This window comes from Microtus pennsylvanicus, chromosome 7 (assembly GCF_037038515.1).
Source record: "Microtus pennsylvanicus isolate mMicPen1 chromosome 7, mMicPen1.hap1, whole genome shotgun sequence".
In the NCBI taxonomy this organism is placed as follows: Eukaryota; Metazoa; Chordata; class Mammalia; order Rodentia; family Cricetidae; genus Microtus; species Microtus pennsylvanicus.
Window position 1 is genome coordinate 120883749 of NC_134585.1, and position 22171 is coordinate 120905919.

Here is a 22171-nt window from a genome sequence, read left to right on the forward strand (position 1 = left end):
TCAGCATGGACCCCTGCAGGCTAAGGCTTTGACCTGCTTCCCTTCCTCTTATTTCATCTTCCCTTTGTAAAGTGGCTCTTGGTGTAATCATTCTCCTACCTGGGTGACTACAGACTTCCTCCTGAGTTCAGTGATTCATTAGAACAATTCATAGAACTCAGGCAAGGGTTCACCTACGATGATGTGTTTGTTATTAAAGTTTCAACTGCATAATAGTCTAATGGGAGAGATGCTGTGTTAGTCAGCTTTCTGTCACCATGGCAAAATACCCGAGCTATTATATGGAGCAAATTATCTGGGCTCAACCTTTTGGAGATTTCAGTCCGTCCTTACAGGATGAGGGATTGTGTGATGGAAGAAGCCCTCATTTCATGTTTAAAGTAAGCCATGAGAACAAGATAAAAGTTTGGGGCCCAATATCCTGTTCAAGGACATGCTTCTGGTAATTTCCCTTCTTTTCTTTAAGTCCCATGCCCTGAAGGTCCTACCACTTCCCCCAAAGCATCTCTGGGGATGGAATTTAGTCTTCAGCAATCGGTCCTTTCGGAGGGACACTTATAAATTGTACAAGATGCATAAAGTCATGTATAGAGGGAAGGGGGACAGAAGTCTTTCAAGCCCCTTTCTTTCTTTTCTTGGAACCCATTCAGATCCCACAAGGGTAATATAGTTACGAACCCAGAAGCTGGTGAGTGATGTTCCTACAGGCTTTTGATATAGGTCAACCATTTTGGCTTCCAATTCTCTAATCATGTTCCAGCCTCACTCCTAAAGGTATTTGTACTTTTCATCATCTTATAAGTATACACTCAGGCACGCTCTAAACTTTAGAGTCTAAAGGGTCTTGCTGTGAACAACGAAGGCTGCCCCAGACCCCAAGGAACACCCAGGGATTTTTGAAGTTTTGTGCCATGGACCAGGGAAAAATATTAAAACAAAAATCCTACTGGAATAAGTTTATTGCATGAAGTGTGGTTCTTTTGCCAACACCATCGAAGTCAAACTGTATTATGAGAACAACATCCCTAAAATCATGGCCACTCCAAACAATGAGCTTCATTCCATGAACAAACCACCCTTAACTCAGTCCTTATTATCCCTTCCCTTTTTAAACATCTGAGATCCCTGCAATAAATTCCACAGTGCTGACACTCACTCAGATACTACATTATACTCCAATGAAGTTTTTGGTTCTATAATTATTATATACTTGTCCTTCATAATTCCTTATAAAGTTATTTTTGTTGATTATTTACTATTTTTATAGCCTATTCATTCATTGATAGGGAAAATAAAGACTTTTGTCTTTCATCTTAAAATCAGTTTCTCCAGAAACACAGCTACTGTCTAAGAAACTGAAGGAGGAGGCTTGCTCCCTGGATCACTCTTAAATCTTCTCTGCTTAAATAATTCCTCTCTCTCTTTTTCTTGTCTTGGGTGAATTCTGACCTCTCAGTACCTTATCTCTTTTCTTTCATTATCTGACATCCATACACGAAAGCCAAAAATGCCACCTTGTATTTCATCCTGCCGGTGTTTCTGGCTTCTTCCCACTCTTAGCATTACACAGGTCCTTAGGCTATGTGGCTTTCGTCATCCTTATGTGGTTCTGTGTGTGGCTCTGGGTGCCCTCTCTCAAAACGAGTAGCACCCAGGACTTCTTTCATGGGGAAATCACATAAACACTGACTCTTGAATTCTTCAGCACAAGCATTTTCCTTATATTTTACTTAGCAGAGTGCTTATTATAAGGTAGGACAAATTTACTTTCTGATTAAGTTCTTTTCTTTCTAATTTCAGATTTATCACTGAGGCATACAGACACACATTTTAACCTTACCTACTCTTTTATCTTGTTTCACAACTAAGTCCAACAGGATCTTGGGTAACTAAAGAGCATTTGTAGTATCTCCATTTTCAGCCTCAACAGCCCCAGTAATGCTAACTACCACAATTCTACAATGCCTTAGGCTGTCTTCTGCTTACTCCCTGAGTCCTTGTTCCTCCTCCTTGGCCTTAGCTTCACCTCTTCTCCTGACCTGCTTGTTTACCCTACACTCCACCCAAATGTGCTTCCCTTGGGCCTCTGCTCTCAGTTAAGGTAACAAGATGGGAACACTAGACAAGATATTATCTAAAGACAAGTTGCCTTAGTCCTATTGTGTGCCCTCCTTCAGGGAAATCCTAAATCTCGAATAATGGTGTCCTGAGTTGCTGGCTTCACCCATTGGTCTAAAAAGTCTCAAATCATTCATGCTTTTACTCAACTAGTTAATCAGTTCTTTAAGGCTTCCTATCCGAAAGGAAGCTGTGTCTACAAAGGTTGACAGATTAACGTCAAGTGTCTGTGGAGAGTTCAGACAGTTCTAAGTCCCAGAGCTCCCTAACAAACCATTGCTTATCCACCTCTGAGTCAGACCTAGCACCCTGATAAACAAATTAAGCCCTTTGAAATACATTAGCTTAAGGAAACTCTATTCTCTACCCATCAAAGGGTGAGATAAAATCTGAGGCCTCCCTGTCTGACTGTAACCTGCTTCTGGTATTTCCACAAGTGTCTTTGAAAAATTCCTTGTTTTATAACTTTCTTATTTTGTTACTATAAAAATGTTGTGAAACTGCTTCGACATTGAAACACAGAAATTGAAGCAACCTAAATCCATGTACTTGGGCTGGATATGGTCGCTGGAATTCTACTCCAGAAAAAAAAAAATCAGCCTCTTATTCCCTTTGTGCTAAGAGCGGTGTTTTTTGTGTCAACACCAGGTAAATAAAGATGAATGAATTCTAGCAATAATTCTGCTCTAAGCAGGATTCCATTTGGAGAAACAGAAAGGTATACAGCTAGGAATGGCATTGTCCTGGCATAATGGCCTTCTAGGAGTTCACATCTGGGTCATGGAGCCTTGCTCTAGCACTTAGCAGAATGTTTTACTGCCATTGTTTACACATTATGCCCCCGAGGCAGCTTAGCTAATCTTTATGACAAAAGCAGCTTGCAAAACCTAGGACCAAAATAGAGACGGCATATTTATTGAATTAGTATAGAACTGTGTACGTGATTGTGGAACGGCTGAGCACAACAGCTCTGTGAACAGATATCTTGGCAGCTCTATCTTCTAGGATTTCTCTTGGCCTCAAGGGGCTTCCGGGAGGCCAAGTGCTGGGAACGGAGGACAGTCAGCCTCATTCCTGCTCTGAAAGTGACACATATAGGTTGTGCCTCACTCCTTGAAAGACAACAGGCCCCACTCCTTCCTCTTCTTACAGTCTGTCCTTTCCTTCTCTTCTTGCCAAACGTTCATTTGCCTTAGTGGAAGAATAAGGGGCCAAGAAGAGTGACATGATTGAAGACCAAGGACCCTAGCACCAAAGCCAGTGTTCAGTCAAATGTCTTCCTCAAGTGCTTTCTACTGAGTCTTCAGCTCTGAAATTCAGGAAAGCTTCAGGGCTGGTAGCTGCTGCCTGGGCTTCTCAAGGTCCTGTGTTCTCTCTGTTGTTCTCCCTGTCTGGCCTGAAAGACCCTCGACGAGGACCTCTTTTTGGGAGGAGACCTCCCCAATGCCAAGGAACAGGCCGAGACCACACGGATGCAAATCGCAAGAGGTTTATTGAGTAGACACAGGTACCTGTGGGCAGCAAGATCTCTCGGAAGATTTGCGCACCTGCCAACTGGAGGGCGGGCTTTTTATAGGGAAGAGCAAAAAGCAAGTTTACAGAAGCAAAAGTGTGGTTATTGGTCGACCAGAATGAGGCGGGGGCATGAATGGTTTCCTCTCTCAGCATGGATGCCTGGCAACAATCATCCTGTTCCTATCTTATAGCTAACCTGCTTTGTTGACATCTTGCCTTGCAGTCTTTCTATCTCTATCTCATAGATATCCTGCTCTCTCAAGCACATGGGATGTTCTTAAGGGAGCAGGCTGGCTGCTGATCCAGAGAATTTTTTTTAAAAAAACAAACAGGACGTTCCCCCGGGAGCATGCTAGCTACGGGTTTTGAGGAGGGGGTCTGTAGGGTCTTTCAGGCCCAGAGCCTGAGCCAAAGTTTTTCTGAACCGCCTGGGGATTCCCTACTACTGCCATGGCTGTAGGGGTTGACACTGCCCTTTCTGCAGGGAGAAGCATAAGAAGTTAGCCCCCACTTGCCTCTGAACTTTCCCTTCCCTTACATTCTTCCATCCAAGAATCTGGGGAACAGGGGTTCTTCTCTGTGCTCCACACAAACACTTCTAAACCTACACCTCTGTAGCCCGCTCTGTGACCCCAGGTTCTAAATAACTGCTACCCTATCCTGCCCCCACTGCATGCACATACGCATGCACACATACATACGCTCCTCCTTCACCCTCCTGACACACAATGCTAACTCTTCTTCTGATGACGTCTTGTCCTGACTCCATTTTGTGTTTACATAAACAGTTCTCAGCCTTCTTCCCTAGCTCCCAGCCATCACATCTGCCTTGGCAACACAATGGAGAGTTTTATAATCTTGACCATGTTGCAGATGAACCAAAACAATGTATGTTTATACAAACAACATAAACCAATATAACTGAGGAAGACATACACAAAATAATTATGTCTAAAATATTTACTATATTCTGCCAAAAATGAATATTTCATTCATTTCTGAGATGAAATAAATATGAGATGGCTCTCATATAACTGGCGTAGACTATGGTCTTTGTGGTCTTTGTCTTTAAAATGCTCTCCCCTGAGCTTTTGCATTAAGAGGCTTTGAGACATGAGCCAGCTCTTTGTTAAGTTAGAAGCATAGCCCCCAATCCCCCTGGCATCCATCCCAGCCTCCCTGCCTGGGAGTTGTATTGGTCTGGACTCTAAATCCCAGCGTGCCAGGTCCTGACCCCTCCCTGGGGAGGTCAGGACCACTTCTACAGGGTATTTGAGTGGGCTCCTAGAGGAGAAACACGTGGTTTTCAGGTTTGCATGGCTCCCTGCTTTCCTGTCTCCCCGCCATGTGCTCGGCCACCCGAGAATGTCACTTATAATAAAACAATGGACATTTTGATTTGGTTTGATTTGACCTAATTGGATTTCTTGCTCTGGCAGAGCTGGCCTTTTCTTATTATTTTTATTTAACACTCTTGTTCGCTGGCTGATAAAGAATTCACACACTTTTAATAGGCTTAATCAGCGTCCCTGTCTGGATCCTTCTCTAATGGATTCTTACAGTGCTTCTAGGCAACAGGCCCGAGTTCAGTTCCACACACTGTAGGAAGTAGATTGTGACTCTCTACAATACGTAGGCCTAGAAAAATTAATGAGTTATCATTTAATCTAGAAAAATCACCCTTCTGCAAGGTCCAACGTTGGGAACCAAAATGACGCTGAGATTTATATCAACTGAATAAACACTTAAGTATTATCACATGTTATTTTTACAGTTTGTGGAATGTAAGCAAGAACAAAAGAACTAACTGTATGGAGAAATGGAGGGAGCTACCTGGATAGAGTGTTTACAGTCTGCAGCTTTAGTCTGTTGCTCTTTCACTTAAATCATGTTCACAGTATCAGCCGAGAATTTCAGATCCCAGATGACTTCGGCTCATTGGAGAATGTTTGAAAATTGTTATTTTCCATTAGGTGCGGTCGTGATGCGATGAGCATCTATAATGTTAAGTAATAATGACTTAATGATGCTAACCAGGTAATTATCTTCATTCGGGGCTGACTCATAGCTTGTCTCTTTATATGCCTTTTCTGCAAGCTGTGTGATGGAGATTATTTACCTTGTATATGTGATGAAACTAACCAGGGCTCGGAAAAAGTAAAGGACTTGTTCTGCCACACAGTTAGTTGGAGGGAGTCACAGACACAGATCAGATGTCTGAGCAGGGAGGATTTATCACTTCCCTGGCACGTCTCAGCCTCCTACTCAGGGTCTTTAATTCTTGAGATTAAAGGAAAGGCTGTAGATTGTGTCTGATGGTGAGCACAGGCCCCTGGTGAGTCTAACTGAATGAGATGAATGGTCGCCCATCTCCCTGGTTCTGCTCTAGCTTCCCACGTCTTCCCTCCAGGGAACTCACAGTCAGAGCACATCCCACCTCTACCTAAAATAGTTGACCACTTTATGAGGTCTTTACATCCACTCACAGAGCAGCCTTTCCCTCCTGTTCTGGGTGATTTCAGTTCCCTTAAAGGAGTTACAGTCCCCCATGGCATGTGCTATTCTTTCGTAGACCCTCTCTTGGGCCTGCATGTTCTTCTCATTCCTTTCACCCCTGCGGGATTTACATCTCACATTTCCTTGTCATAAGAGCCCTTTCTGGTCTCCCTAGCCAGGTCAGCTCTTCTGTTTTCTCTAAGGATGCTGGCTTCAGAACCTTCATTGTTTTGTAGATGAATTCCATCAAATACCAGTCAGGGTCACTGGCTATTCACCTGTAGCCATTTCATAGTATAATTTGACATCTTTTCCATTCAGTCAAATTATGTGGACTACTACAGCTGTCGTATGTGCCTGGTTTTAAGTCTTTCCTCAGTCATCAGATCATAGTATGAATCTTTTCACCTACTCACGGTTGAATACATATTTGCTGATGAATAAATACATGTATGGATGAATGAGTCAGCATAACCTCCCTCATAGCTATCATCCTTCCGATATGTATTGACCTGGAAGTATTTTTAACTGCTACAGTCCCATGGAACTATATATATGATGGAATTAAAAAAATGATAGAGCAACAGAAAGTTGGGTACTGTGAGGACCTGACTTTGCAAACTCCAGTTTAAAGAAGGGGATTCACCTTGTGCCATATAATGAGCTAGAGGGGTGGGTGCTTTCAGCTCCAGAAATGTGCTGCCATAGCAGAAATTTGAACAGATACCCTAAAAATGGCCAATTAAGAAGACAGTGAGCAGGGCCATAAAATTTAATGAGGTCCAGATGTTCTTGGGAGGCACCCTGTCCTTGAAGATACCTTGTCAGTAATTTATGGCTCTTTGTTAGGTTTTTGTACCCAAAAACTGACCAATGGTGTTGCCTGAGTTTTCTGTCCTGCCTGGTTCCCATAATCGTTAAGTCCCAAAGAAATCACAGAGGTCTACATTAGTTATAAACTGATTGGCCCATTAGCTTGGGCTTCTTATTAACGCTTATTTTAGCCCATTTTTCTTGTTTATGTTAGCCACGTGGCTTGGTACCTTATTCAGCGAGGCAGTCACATCTTGATTCTTCTGTGGCTGGGTCACAGACTGCGGACCAAGCTTTTATCTTCCCAGAATTCTCCTGTTCTCATTGACCCATCTCTACTTCCTGCCTGGCTACTGGCCAACCAGCATTTTTTAAAAATATAATAGACAGAATATAGACCATTGTCCCACATCACAATGGTTTCAGAAACTACCTTACTCTCTGCCCTCCTTACCCAATCCCAAGACGATAAGACATGAACCCCCTTGATTACTTTTCCCCTTTAAAAGTTCTATCCTCCCAGGGCTCTCTGCCACACTTTCTGCTCCCTCCATGCTGGGGTTATGGAAAGGTGTTTGTCCAAACTTGAGTTTGAATATTAAAAACTCTCATGTAATTTGCATCGGAAATCTGGCTCACAGACTTTATTTGGGGACCAGAAACTTGGACATAACAGTACATAGTGGGGTGGGAATAGATCTGTGACTAGTTGCAAGATAAGATTATCAAAATATATTATATGAAGTTCTCAAAGAATTAATTCAAATAGTGTTAAAGTATTTGTAGTTTATCTAAAATTTATGTTCAGATGAACATCTGTATTTTCATTTGCTAGGAAACTCTACCTCAGACACTAGCTTTTGTGTGGCCTGGATTAATCCATTTCGTAGTGGGAGGCTCATGGTCTCATCCTCTCCCTGGTGTTAAGGTTGAGTTTTCCCCCATAGAGGAAGGCAGAATGCTATGCCTCATGATTCTGTACCCCAGGATGCTGTGCCCCAGGATGCTGTGCTCCATGACACTGTGCCCCAGAATGCTGTGCTCCATGATACTATGCCCAGGATACTGTGCCTAAGGATGCTGTGCCTCAGGATGCTGTGCCCCAGGATGCTGTGCCTCAGGATGTTGCTGCCCCAGGATGCTGTGTCCCATGATGTTGCTGCCCCAGGACACTGTACCCCAGGATGCTGTGCCTCAGGATGTTGCTGCCCCAGGATGCTGCTGCCGCAGGATGCTGTGTCCCATGATGTTGCCGCCCCAGGATGCTGTGCCTAAGGATGCTTCATCTCAGGATGCTACTGCTTCCAGATTCTCATGTTTCATGCTTTTACTCTGTACCTGTGTCTCTGGAAGAAGTCATTATGCTTCAATAATATTGATTGTTTATCTTTTAAAAAAAATAGAAATCTGTACTGGTTTAAAAGACTGAACATTATCTCCTCCATTTACCTTTTTATTTTACTTATTAGGCTATAAGATCATTGAAGCAAAATCTTTGAGTTGTTGCTCAGGCTATTAGTTGGATGAAGAGATGATGGCCATTCTTAATCTAATTCTAGAATTAATGGTGGCTTGTTTTCTTGTTGGGTGAACTGGATGTAAGAAGTTTCTCCAGATAAACTAAGATCTCATCCATTATGTGAGATAATGACCATTAGCAGTGAAGAAAATTTAAAAAGTAATTGTCTTCAGGAGCACTGAGCTGCTGCCTTGGATTATAAATTGGCTTCCAGTGAACACGACAGAGGCTGGGGGAGATTCACTAGAGAGGCTGGGTCATAGGAAGGTGGAAGATGGGTGTGTGCCTGAGAGGGTGGGTCTCAAGAAGTTTGTGCTGTATATTTCAAGAATGTGATTTAGGTTTCTCTAGGGCACATGGGTATGATATCTATATTGATCTGTTTGCTCTGAATAACATATGCATAGAGCAAATTTTATAAGTATGCATATATTATGCATATAAATATGTGTACAATTTTTATTGATATTATAATTCATAGATTGTAAAATCATGTCTATTTAAGACATAAAACTCAATGGCTTTGTGTTTTTACAGAACCATGCAATTATCACCACAATATAACTTTAGAGCTTTTTCATTACTGTGATGTAGAATACCCAGACAGTGGCTGTCAGCAGTTACATTCCTTCAAGTCTTCCTTTCTATAGCACTCAGCATATGCTTTCTTGAAATTGGCTTCTTTCACCCATCAGTGAAGTCCAGCTGTGTTACAGAGTGTGTAATCTCATTCCTTTCCATAGTCCATTAATACTCCATTTTACAGGCAAATCACCTGAGATCACCCATCCACCAGTTGGCATTTGCATGCATTGTTCCTGCCTTTTGCATACTGCAAGTTTTGCTGCTGTAACATCTCCGAACCTGGACCTGTGACTGCACGTGTGTTGTTACTGAACTGGGCTGGGGGGGGCTTTTCCCTCTACTGCAAATGAGATTGGTTCGTAGAGTAACTCTCATTGAACTATTTGGAGAACTGCTGAACTATTTTCTCAGTGACCATGCCACGCATGTCCCACTGGACTTTATTGAAAGTTCCAATTTTTTCCTGTATCCTCCCAGCACCTGTTATTTTCTGCTTTATTATAGTCATGCTAAGGACTGTGAAATGTGTTATTAAGGCTTTAATTTACATTTCCTCAAAGACTGATTTTGCTGAGTATCTTTCCAAGCACTTCTTAACCATTTGCACAGCTGCTTTGAAGAAACATCTGTTCAAGTTTACTGCTCACGTGTAAGTTGCATTATTCTTTGTTACTGGGTTCTAAGAGTCATTTAATATTCTAGTTGCAAATGTCTTTGTTCGGATATATAATTTATACTTTTTATTGGAAGTATTACAACATAAAAATTCTGGTTTTGGTTGTGCATTTAATTCAGTTGTACAGTACCTACCTAGCATGCAGAAACCCTGGGTTTGATTCACCAGTACCATAACACATACATATATAATATGTCATATATATGTATGTAATGTGATGCACATATGACAAAATACAGAAAATCTTGCCATCAAAAAGTTTTCAGTTTTATGAAGTCCATATTTTCTATGTTTACCTTTTATTATTTATCCTCTTAATATTACATCTAAGAAAGTAGCACCCCACTCTACTCTACAGATTTGTCTCCATGTTTTCTTCTAAGAGGTTTTACAATATTGGCTTTGATAGCCTATTTTAAGTAGTTCTTCATGTGCTATCGGAATGCTTGTCAACTAGTGAAGGAGTTAAAACATCAGCAAAGACATGCAGCATTGGCTGGTCCTATGAAGAAAATTCTTGGCGGTTTTGAAATGCCCCATTCAGCTCTCCCTCTAACGTGATGGTAGCACAGATTAGAAATGGATAAGGGATGACAGAATTCTGGGTAGAGGAAGATTTCAGAGAAGTAGCAGAAAATGATACATCATCATACAGTAAGACCAATGTGAAGGCTTGCATGTGGCTCAGGCTTATCAAAAAAAAGAAAGAAACAATACATCCTTCTTTGCTGTCTCTAAATTTGGGGGCATTGATATGCTAGGGTTGCTATTTGATATCTTTCACTGAAGCCAAGGATCTGAACAAAGATGACACATGGTGTTGCTTAGATTATGCCAACATGGTATAACCTATAGTCACCTGAGAAGTGGGGACTTTAACTCAAGAATTGTCTCTATTAGCTTGGCCTGTGGTCAGGTCTGTGAGGAATTGCTTTGATTGTTGACTGATTTTTGAGGGCCCATTGTGGCTGGTGTTATCCGTGGGAAGGTTGTCTTGGCCTGCATAAGAAAACTATTTAAGTATAAGTTAGCAAGAAAGGCAGCAAGCATCATTTTTCCATGGTTTGAATTCCGGCCCTGACTTCCTTCAGTATTGTATTGCAATCTGGAAGTATAAGCTGAATAAACCCTTTCCCCCCAAGTTGCTTCTGACCATGATCTTTATCACAGCAAACAGAGAGCAAGCACACACCAATTGTGATGACTGAGAATTTAGTATGATTTGAAAAAATCATTTGATTCAAAGGAGAATTCAAGGTTGCACATGGTCAAAGTACATGACCTGCTTCCATGAAATTGCCTTTATGCACGTCATCATTATACATAATAAATAGACACTGTGATTTTTTTATATTAAAAAGTAGTTGATTCAGCCTTATACTAGGCTGAGAATCCCATTGTTTCTGGGAGGTGGATATGGCAAGGAAGTCACCTTTTCAATTAGTTTTTATTCTGCCAATAAAAGACACATATAACTCCATTTAGCTAAGGCAACATTATTAAATGTGCAAAATAGAAAAGGTGTTAAATTGGAGTCATAGTCCTACTTTTGGTGTTCACACCATATCCTTGCTTTCACATGGTCTCTGATTATCAGTGTTAAACGTCATCTCCTGTCTGTAGCCCTCCGTCCACATGCCCATTTGGTGTTCTCTGCTACTTGCATTGCTGAGCAGGAAACAGGACTGAGAAGACATTCTGCTCTATAGAGTGCTACCTCTTGTCATCCTTATCCTAGTCCTTGCACGTTCATGTTTCTTCAGCTATTTAGTCATTTGTCAAAAACTTGTGATGCTGTGTTTTTATCTTTGTCTACATCTTAGTTGTTATGTAGGTGTGGAACAGTTAGAGATACGCAGTTGATGTGATGGAGCTGGACTTGGGTCAGAAGACTCAACGGTACTCTTGCACCAGACTGAATACCTGCAATTCTTCAATGGATGAATGACAAACAACTCTAAAATTTGTGTGAAAAGATTGAAAGATAATGGTGACCAATACAATCTCTGTTTCAGTGCAGAGGCCCACTGCCACTCACTATTACAGTGATGCACAGAAGCCGAAACAGGAAGCCTGTGCAAAGACATCACTATGAAAGGGGAATACCCACAAGTGTTCAATGTGCAGAGAATAAGAGGCGGTCAAGTGCTCCGTCCTAAATGGGACATGTATATCCTATTACCTTCTAACAAGACTTGGGGATCTTGTAAGAAGCAGAAAGGCTGCAAGAGCCATAGGGGGTAGCTGACCTTAGCAAAAAAACAAAAACAAAAACAAAAAAAACCCCCCACAAAATTGATAAGGAAAAGTGGTGAGGTTATAGGGGAGCAATTGAAAGTGAGGGAATGGGGAAATTTGATCAAAACACATTATGTACTTGTATGAATAACACATAAAATGTTTTTAAAATGCCTATCTTTGTAGCATGGAGTGAGTCCACCTGGCTCTCAGGATAACAAAGCTGTCACTAAATCCTTTTCCCAAAGGGTTGTGAGTCCTAAAAAGAGTCTATAACGAAATAGAGAGCCTCTCTGTCTATCTCTATCTCTAGCTCAAGTAACAGATCTGCTTCTGGAAACTTCTTGTTGGATAATGTGGCAATGAACCCTTGCTCTGATATTTCCAAGCCTGAGACCTCAAAAATACTTCTGTTCTCTCAGTTATAAAATAATTATGTGTACTACGGAGAGAATTTTATTTATTTATTTGTTTATTTATTTATTTATTTTTACTGAAAAATTTCCACCTCCTCCCCTCTTCCCATTTCCCTCCCCCTCCCCCACTTCCCTCCCCCTCCCTCTCCAGTACAAAGAACAGTCAGGGTTTCCTGCCCTGTGGGAAGTCCAAGGTCCTCTCCCCTCGATCCAGGTCTAGGAAGGTGAACATCCCACAAAGACTAGTCTCCCATAAAGCCAGTAAAAGCAGTAGGATCAAAACTCAATGCCATTGTCCTTGGCTTCTCAGTCAATCCTCCTTGTCCAATAGGTTCAGAGAGTCCAGTTTGATCACATGCTCCATCAGTCCCAGTCCAGCTTGCTTTGGTGAGCTCCCATTAGATCAGCCCCACCATCTCAGTGGGTGGGCACACACCTCGTGGTCCTGACTTCCTTGCTCATGTCCTCCCTTCTTCTGCTCCTCATTTAGACCTTGGGAGCTCAGTCCAGTGCTCCAATGTGGGTCTCTGTCTCTAGCTTCATCCATCGCCAGATGAAGGTTCTATGGTGATATGCAAGATATTCAGTATGGCTATAGGACAGGGCCATTTCAGGCTCTTTCTCCTCAGCTGCCCAAGGATCTAGCTGGGGACATCTCCATGGACACCTGGGTACACCTCTAGAGTCAAGTCTCTTGCCAACCCTAAAATGGCTCCCTTAATTAAGATATATACTTCCCTGCTCCCATATCCACCCTTCCTTTATCCCAACAATCCCATTCCCTCAAGCTCTCCCCGTCCCCCTTCTCCCTTTTTTCTCCCTATCTCCCCTTACCGCCACCCCACCTCCACCCCCAAGTTTCTAATTGTTTCCTAGCAATCTTGTCTCCTTCCAATATCCAGGAGGATAACTATATGTTTTTCTTTGGGTTCACCTTCTTATTTAGCTTCTCTAGGATCACAGATTATAGGTTCAATGTCCTTTATTTATGGCTAGAGTCCACTTATGAGTGAGTACATACCATATTCATCTTTTTGGGTCTGGGTTACCTCACTTAGGATAGTGTTTTCTATTTCCATCTATTTGCATGCAAAATTCAAGATGTCATTGTTTTTTTACCGCTGAGTACTATTCTAATGCATACATATTCTACACTTTCTTTATCAGTTCTTTCATTGAGGGGCATCTAGGTTGTTTCCAGGTTCTGGCTATTACAAATAATGCTGCTATGAACACAGTTTGGGAGAAGATCTTCACCAACCCCACAACAGACAAAGGTCTGGTTTCCAAAATATATAAAGAACTCAAGAAACTAGACCTTAAAATGCTAATTAACCCAATTAAAAAAAGGGGTACTGAACTGAACAGAGAATTCTCAACAGAAGAAATTCAAATGGCCAAAAGACACTTAAGGTCATGCTCAACCTCCTTAGCAATCAGGGAAATGCAAATCAAAACAACTTTGAGATTCCATCTTACACCTGTCAGAATGGCTAAAATCAAAAACACCAATGATAGCCTTTGCTGGAGAGGTTGTGGAGGAAGGGGTACCCTCATCCATTGCTGGTGGGAATGAAACTTGTGCAACCACTTTGGAAATCAGTGTGGCGATTTCTTAGGAAATTCGGGATCAACCTACCCCAGGATCCAGCAATACCACTTTTGGGAATATACCCAGGAGATGCTCTATCATACTACAAAAGTATTTGTTCAATTGTGTTCATAGCAGCATAATTTGTAATAGCCAGAACCTGGAAATTTTTTTTAACCAATTAATAACTTCCTCCTGGCAGTAGCCTTTGATTTATAATCTCTATTGATACATTCCCTGTCTTGAAGGAACTATGGTTGCTTTCAGTATAACTTTAATAACATTGTATCATGTGCTCAGCTGCTGCATTTCAGCATGCAATGAAACAAATCAGTCCATAAACTAACATAAGACACGTACACTAGATTTACGTGTACATGTGTTCATCTGAATAAATCAGAATGAAATGGCTTAACCTACAAGAGGAAATGCACCACATGCAGTGGCTTGGTGCCTGTTGCTTAGATACAAAGCTTTAAATGCTGCAACCTGTTTCCTTGTGAAAAGTGCAGCTGGTGTGAAAGACAGGAATGCAAATGATCAGAACACATGACAATCTCAGTGACAGACATGCTTCAAGTGCTGCCTGAGTGCCAGGTGAGTCATGGCCATCATGGTCCTGGAGTTACCCAAGACTGTCATTGGAGTTGTCTCAAGCAATGAGCCAGAGTTCCCATGTGGAAAGAGATGAAAGGATGTTCTGGGGAGAAGAAAAGACACCTGAAAATTCCTGACAACATGGAAGAGCAAGGCATGTGAAGAGGGTGAAAGCCGCTTTACTTGAGTTTGTTTGTAGTTGTGGGACGTGGTGGGCAAGGGGGAGTTGGTGATGGTGACAGGGGCATGAGCTTAGAAAGGCAGAATAGAGCAGCTCATGAAGGGGTCCATGTTCCTGCTAAGGAACTAGGGTGTTTTTATAGCAGACAATGGAAAATAAATAACATGAGATGCCTTTATCTTATTACTTTAGTAAAATCACTCTTAAGACTACTTTCAGAAAAAGCCTGGATGCAGAGAAATAATGAGACGATTATACTACATAGGATACATTCTCCTATTGCTTCTCTTGATATAGGGTTTCTCATTGAGACTCAGGCTCATAGTCAGCAAGGCTGGCTGGCCACGGAGTCCTCAGTGTCCTCCTGTACCTTCCCTTCGGCACTAGGGTTACCTGATGCTCATGTGTGTGCCAGTCTGAAGTCATGTCCTCATGCTTGTGTGGCAAGCATTGTACTGATTGAACCATCTCCCCCATCCTGGAACCACTTAGTTTGAAGATGTTGCCAGATAAGGAATGCCCTTTGGAATAGCTTGAAACCTTGTTGAAAAAAATATTTAATATGCCACATTTATCATTGCCTCCAGACAATTATAGCACTAATTCTAGTTCTTAACCACAGATAACCTTGTGTATCTATATGTTTGTAGGAGCGTGTGTATGTGACCAAGGTCAACATGCGTTCTTTCTCACTCATTCTAGACCTGCGTTTTTCTGAGACAGAATCGCTCACTAACCCTGGAGCTCACTACTTAAGCCAGGTTGACTGTCCTGCAATCCTCAAGGATCTCCTGTGTTTGTCCCTCTACCGCTGGGATGACAGAAAGAAACAAGAAACAGCAGAGCTTAGATTTTGACACGAGAATGTTGGAAATGAGAACTCTGGTCTTATTGATTGTGTAGTAAGCATGTTACAGAATGAGTCATTCCATGGCCCTACCAAATAATAACTTTTAAGTTCTAGGACCCTCCACATAGCAGTAGGAAGAATGTCAGGAGTTTAACATTTTGCTTTTATTCCAATGACCAGTGTCTGAAACTGTATTGTTGAAAACCGTATGACTAACTCTAAACCCTAGCCTTCCTCACCACCCTCTATGTCTCCCTGTAAGTTACAAGAAGTAACAAAGCTTACAGTGTTCCTCTTATCAGTTCATTGTCTAGGGATCTGAGATATGTGAGCCAAGCCCAATGCCATGCCCAATCTTCTACTCATCTATCATGAATCTACTAACAGATTTGTCTTATGTCAGGATATAGACAAACAGGAGCACCAGAGCTATATTTCCCTTCAAAAATGCAGATTCCACAAAAGTTAAATGGAAGAGGCAAATATTAGTGTTTAATAATATACATCCTAAATGTCAATTAGTATAGGTTCTTAGTTTTTCTTGTTTGCTGTTTCCACATTATTCATCATAACCCAAGGTAAACAAACCTTGGATAAAGGATGTGATCGGAGAAATAATTCAATGCAGAGAATCATTGGCCCTGTTGGATCCACCTAGGATTTCGTCTCTCGGAGACAATCCTTAGCATGTGGAACCCAGACAGATTCCTCTGCCTGGACTTTAGGATCCTCATCTGGAGAAGGGCAGAGTGGGACCTGGAAACTCTTGAGGGTGTTGGTTGTCATGGCATTCTAAAAGTCTGCAATGCTATTGAAATCTGGGTACTCCTTGGAATGAGTGACGGGAATGAGAGCTAGGACTCTGAAGTCATATTGAACTAGGCAGACTTCATCTTGGGAGAGACTTCAGAGAGATGATTGGCACGTGCACTGTAGGTCATAAAGAGCTTCCATAACCGACTATCATGCAATAATCTTAAGGCCTTCCACACTTACTCCTCCTTCACACTCATTAGTCCTCCTTTACTTTCTTACCAGTTTATAGACAATGGATCTGGGCTTATGAGACTAAGAAGATTTCACCTCATTGAATTACAACTACATCTGCACTTAAAATATTTGCTTACAAGTTTGGTGAGAATCCAAGTGACTGCAGGGGCTAGCGGGTGATGGAAGCACACGGAATGATCAAGGGAAGACTATCAGCATTTCATTTTAAAAGATTTATGTTTGTTTATTTATGTGCACGAGGGGGTGCCTATGTGAGTGTTTGTGGATGTATGCATGTGGGTGCTGATGTCTAGACCTTCATGTGAAGGCCAGAAGAGGATGTCAGACGTCCTCTTCTGCTACTCCTCACATGGTCATCTAAGGCAGAGTCTCTTCCTGGGCCTGGAGCTTCATAGCTGGGCTAGGCTGGAAGTCAGCAGGCCTGCTCTAGTGATCCTCCTGCCTTGATTCACTCCAAAAGCTGGAGCTATCGACTTTTTCAGGGAATGCCTGCCAGGTTGTTAGGCGACTGTTGGGATCTGAACGCTGGTCCTCAGGATCACAGAGTACATGCTATTAACCATGGAACATCTTCCCAGTCCAATTGTTGCTTTCTTTTTAACCATAAAAAGAATGCAAGAAAAATAATATAAGGAGACTTGTACTTTATATTGCATGGAATATATAGAACAAAGAATGATGAAGCTTTGGAGACTAGGAAATTGTATGACCTATTTATGGGAGGCAGGCTTCCCTAGACAGATTTGTTTTTTAAAAGAAAACCTGGAGTCCTAGAACCTTAACTAAAGTCTCTTTATTTATAAATATTAGTTACTACTTCTAACAAGATCCAAAGAAACATAGAAGATACCCACCTTGTGTTTATATGGCTTGGAGGCCACCTTGTTAGTTTTGTTCTGAACTGTGCTGTCTCTAAAAGCTACTCCATCACATTACATGGCTTACATTGCTTTGGAAGACAGCTCTACAGCATCTGCCAGGCACCTGCTGTCCCTCAGCTTCAGACAGGGTTGGAGCAGATGCCCATTGATCCAGAGGCATCTGTTGCTTGCGGCATGCTTACTCTTGAGAGGGTGCTGGATATTTTAAACATTATTCTTGGGAAGATTTTTTTGAAAGAATTTTCTGTAGTCTCCATGACAACTGTAAAGAGGAGATTGAGTTTTATGTATTTTACAGAAGAGTAAATTAACATCTAGTTCAGTTATGAATGTTCCCAAGCTGTAAGTCATCAACACGAGACACCAATGAGCTCGGAGTCCAACTTTTCATCACACTCTAAAGCTGACTCGATTTTAGACTTTAGATTAGACCGCATTAAGTTAAGGGATACTTCTGTTGTTGCCTCTGTCTTGTGAGAGTCTGGGGCAAGGAAAAGGTAAGGTATGGAACCATTTTCCAGGAGACATGATACCTCCATGCCTTCTCATCCCCTTCACCACTGGGTCCTGCTGGGATGGAGGGGAAACTGACAGGAGGAAGAAAACAATGACCTGCTCCTTCACAGCCTGGAAGCTTCCGCACTAAGGCAGGACACTCCCAGCTTTGTAGGTGACTGGACGGACAGCGCATGGGGAGGGAATTGGCTGGCGGAATGCTACCTTGGGCAGATGCCAATCAGCTGTCTCATGGTCTGAGCCAGACCCACAACACTTTATATAAACACAGCCCTCTGCCCAGATGCCTTAGCCTGCATGACTTTGTGCCTGCTGAGGAGGGTGAGTCTGGAAGCTGGGTCCTGGGATTGTGCTGGGGGTGATATTTAGGTGATATTCAAGGAGAAGCTGGGACAGACATTCATCAGCCTGAAGAGAAAAACTGCCTAAGGAATATAAGACATGCAGAACTGATGAGAATAGGCAGGCTGTAAAGCGTATTCGTCTTTGACAGCCCCTGGTTTCTTCTCCAGATACCATTTTCTTCTGTTAGCAGCTTGTCCTCGGGGAAGATACGCCAGTTATCTATTTTGTGTGAGTAAAGACTCCCGAGGATGGATCACCTTCTCTAGAGGACACAAACTTGGACACTTGCTACAAATGGGAAATGCCTAGCTCTGCCTTCCAGTGGATGCATTTTTGGTCTTTTGAGAGCTTGTGAGAGGTGCTATGTTGTATGATTCAATTGCCAAATTAGCCCTGTGCTGTGCTGGCCACCAGGCTGCCCAGATACAGACAGCTAGCTCTAGGAAGAACAGTTGAGCGGTATCTGATGTGTTTTCTTGTTAGCTAAGGGTAATATAGGAGTGTATGACTGAGTGTCTTAGATCTTGCTGTTATGACCTTGCTATGTAGATGCACAAATGTGCCTGAATGTCCTTACACAAAGCCTCGAATGTGACAAAGGATCTGCTAGTATCTGGATTACCTCAGCTTAATTAACTCTATGCTGCACCTCAGGGGGTCTGGGGAGAAAATTACTCTGAATTCAGCAGACTGTTACCCTCCAGATCACTGACAGCAGCGAGCTAGCTCTGCTGCCTCTCAGGGGGTCTGGGGAGAAAATGTCTCTGAATTCAGCAAATTGTTCCTTCCAGATCACTGGTAACAGCAACCTTCCTGGGCAAATGCTCGTGCTAATCCCAAGGACAGTGTGTTTCGTATATGAGGTATAAATGGATTTGCATATCTCTAGAAGGGTCTATTAAAATAAGCTCATTTAAAAAGATTGAATGCAAGGCAGCAAACATTAAACTCCCGGCCCAAGAGGTCTGGAATCTGCCTGAACCCTTTGCTTTCAGGGGACTTTTCGATGAAATATGAACCTAGATGATGCCTGTGTTTTTGTTTTCCCTGGGTTCATTTTTACATACACGTGTGGGATGTGTGAGGAAATGCAGACTTCTGTGGGTGTGGAAACCTCAATTTGGGCTATGCATTGTAAGCAAGCTGCCGCCCGTTCTTCCTGCAGGACTGTTCCCACCACCAGGCTGTGTAAGGGCGGAGAATCTGCTTGACATCAGTGCTCTCTGGTGGCAGACATTGGCATGCCTACATTTACATTCAGCTGTGCAGAATCCAGCCCTTTTTGCAAAACCAGGGCAGGTCTCATAGCCAATGGTGACTAGCACGGGCTCCAACTAAGTCAGTACCAGTAAGGGTTCTTGGGTGAAGGTTGAGGGCATGTGAAGACAGGCCGGAGAAGATGCCAGGCTCCTGGCTGTAGATCCTAGCTCCTCCCTTGCAACTCTCAGCCTCTTGACCCTGGTTTCTCTACCCTCAGGTCTTGTTCACCCCCCTGCATCAGGACCATGTGTGATCAGCAGCAGATTCAGTGTTGCGTGCCGGTGCCCCAGTGCTGTGTCAAGGGTTCCTCCTTTGGTCCCTCACAGTATTCCTATGCCAACAACCAGGTGTTGGTCCAAGCTCCATGTGGGATGCAAGTTGTGGAATACGCTGTACCGTGCTCAGTTCCAGTTTCCCAGACTCCATGCCAGTCCAGTGGCATTGAAGTGAAGAGCCAGGCTGCAGGCTCATCTAAGACCACTAAGGTTAAATGTCAGGCTCCATGCCAATCAAAGACCACCCAGGTAAAATGCCAGCCTAAGACCACTGAGGTAAAGTGCCAAGCTCCGTGCCAGGCTCAGGTTTCCTGTGTTCAATGCCAGGCTCCCTGCCAGGCTCAGGTTTCTTACGTGCAAGTCCCACAGCCTCTTCCGACCTACTATGTAGAATGTGCTCCGGTGTACTACACAGAAACGAGTTATGTGGAGTATCCGGTTCCAACCTATGTGCCTGCTCCAGCTTCTCAGCCTGTTCGCACTTATGTAGAATGTCCCTCAGTGGGCCAGGGCCAGGGCCAGGGAAGTTTCCCCACTCAGGGCCAGTACCAGGGCTCCTACGGCAGCTGTACCTCTCAATCACAGTCACGGGGTTCTTACAGCAACTGTGGTCCACAGTCTCAGTCCCAGGGTTCCTACAGTCGCTGTGTGCCACAGTTCCAGTCTGGGCCCTCCTACACCAGCTGTGGCCCCCAGCGCCAGTCACAGGCTTCCTACGGCGGCTGTGCCTCCCAATTCCAATCACGAGCATCCTACGGCCACTGCTCCTCCCAGCGTCGGTCTGGGGCTTCATTTAGCACCTGTGCACCACAATGCCAGCCCCAGGGCTCCTATGGAAGCTTCACTTCACAGCAGCGCAGGTCTCAGAGCACCAGCAGATGCCTCCCTCCTCGTCAGCTGCAGCCTTCGTATCGAAGCTGCTCTCCACCAAGACGTTCCGGGCCCTGTTATAGCAGCTGCCTGCCATCCCGATGCTCTTCAGGCTCCTACAACTATTGCACCCCACCCCGCCGCTCAGAGCCCATCTATAGCAGCCACTGTCCCCCTCGGGGCCGCCCTTCAAGCTGTTCTCAAAGATGTGGACCCAAGTGCAGAGTAGAGATTTCCTCACCCTGCTGCCCCAGGCAGGTTCCCCCACAGAGGTGCCCTGTCCAGATTCCTCCCATCAGAGGTAGATCCCAGAGCTGTGGCCGGCAACCCTCTTGGGGTGTCTCCTGCCCGGATTTGAGACAGCCACAGCAATTCCCAAGGTCTTGCGGCCCACAGCGTCGTGCCTGGTCTCCAGAACCACCATGGCAGCGGTGTCCAGTTCCTGCACCACGTCCATGTCCAGAGCCACAGCGTCGTGCCCGGTCTCCAGAATCATCATGGCAGAGGTGCCCAGTTCCTGCACCACGCCCATGTCCACGTCCAGAGCCATGCCCAAGTCCAGAACCCCGGCCATGTCCTCCACCTCGGCGATTTTCAGAACCATGTCTCTATCCAGAACCATGTCCAGCTCCTCAACCAGCACCACGTCCAGCCCCACGTCCAGTGCCACGCCCGAGCCCAGTTCACTGTGAGAATCCAGAACCACGTCCACAACCACAGCCTTGTCCATATCCAGAGCCAATGCCGCATCCTGCGCGCTGCTCCAGCCCAGAGCCTTGTGGGGAACCCATGCGCTGTACCAGTCCTTGCTCAGGCCCTAATCCAGTTCCCTACCGCCAAGAACTAGGCTGTCATGAATCTAATCCGTGCCGCCTGGATACTGAAGGCCCGAGCCCATACAGCTGCAACCAGGGGCAAGAGAGTAACGACAACTGTAGACATGATGATTCCTTCCTGGGGACACAGAGTCTAGGTGGTTGTGGAGACCAAGGAAACACCCAGGGCGGAGCGAAAGGTGGGGCTTATGCTGGAGCAAAGGGCGCTTACTTTTAAACAAAATGTAGCTCAAATGTCCCTGCTGCAGGCTCTTTAGAACATTTCCCCTTCTCCTCTGGTCTACATCGCTCCACAGATGTTGAGGTGGTCCCTGCTTCAAAGCTGTGTTTCGGACTCCTTGAGTGTCATCTAGGATTCCACACCCGAGTCTCAGACATCATTCCAGCTATGTCTCACTCCTCCTCCGCCCTGTCTAAATTCTAACTAGACCAGCTTGGCCACCAGGGTGTTCCCTGGGTGTTCCTCCTGACACTCCCCAGATGCTCTTCCTCTGCAGAGGCTCGCTCCACCTGAGACATTTCTCACCCATTTCCCAGGATCCAAAATTGTACCTGTCTTTCAACACCTCTTCTTTGAAGCCT

The 22171-nt window shown here is 43.9% G+C and overlaps 1 protein-coding gene across 1 annotated transcript; it reads left to right on the forward strand.

Annotated features, from left to right (window-relative positions):
• Nucleotides 1–19853: 19853 nt before the first annotated feature.
• Kprp (keratinocyte proline rich protein) lies at nucleotides 19854–21806 on the forward strand. The gene has a single exon (XM_075979088.1). The coding sequence runs from the start codon at nucleotides 19854–19856 to the stop codon at nucleotides 21804–21806; it is 1953 nt and encodes a 650-aa protein (XP_075835203.1).
• Nucleotides 21807–22171: the final 365 nt, after the last annotated feature.

What these genes read in the sequence shown, in the direction of transcription:
- Kprp (XM_075979088.1), top strand. Translation starts at nt 19,854, where the DNA reads ATGTGTGATCAGCAGCAGATTCAGTGTTGCGTGCCGGTGCCCCAGTGC.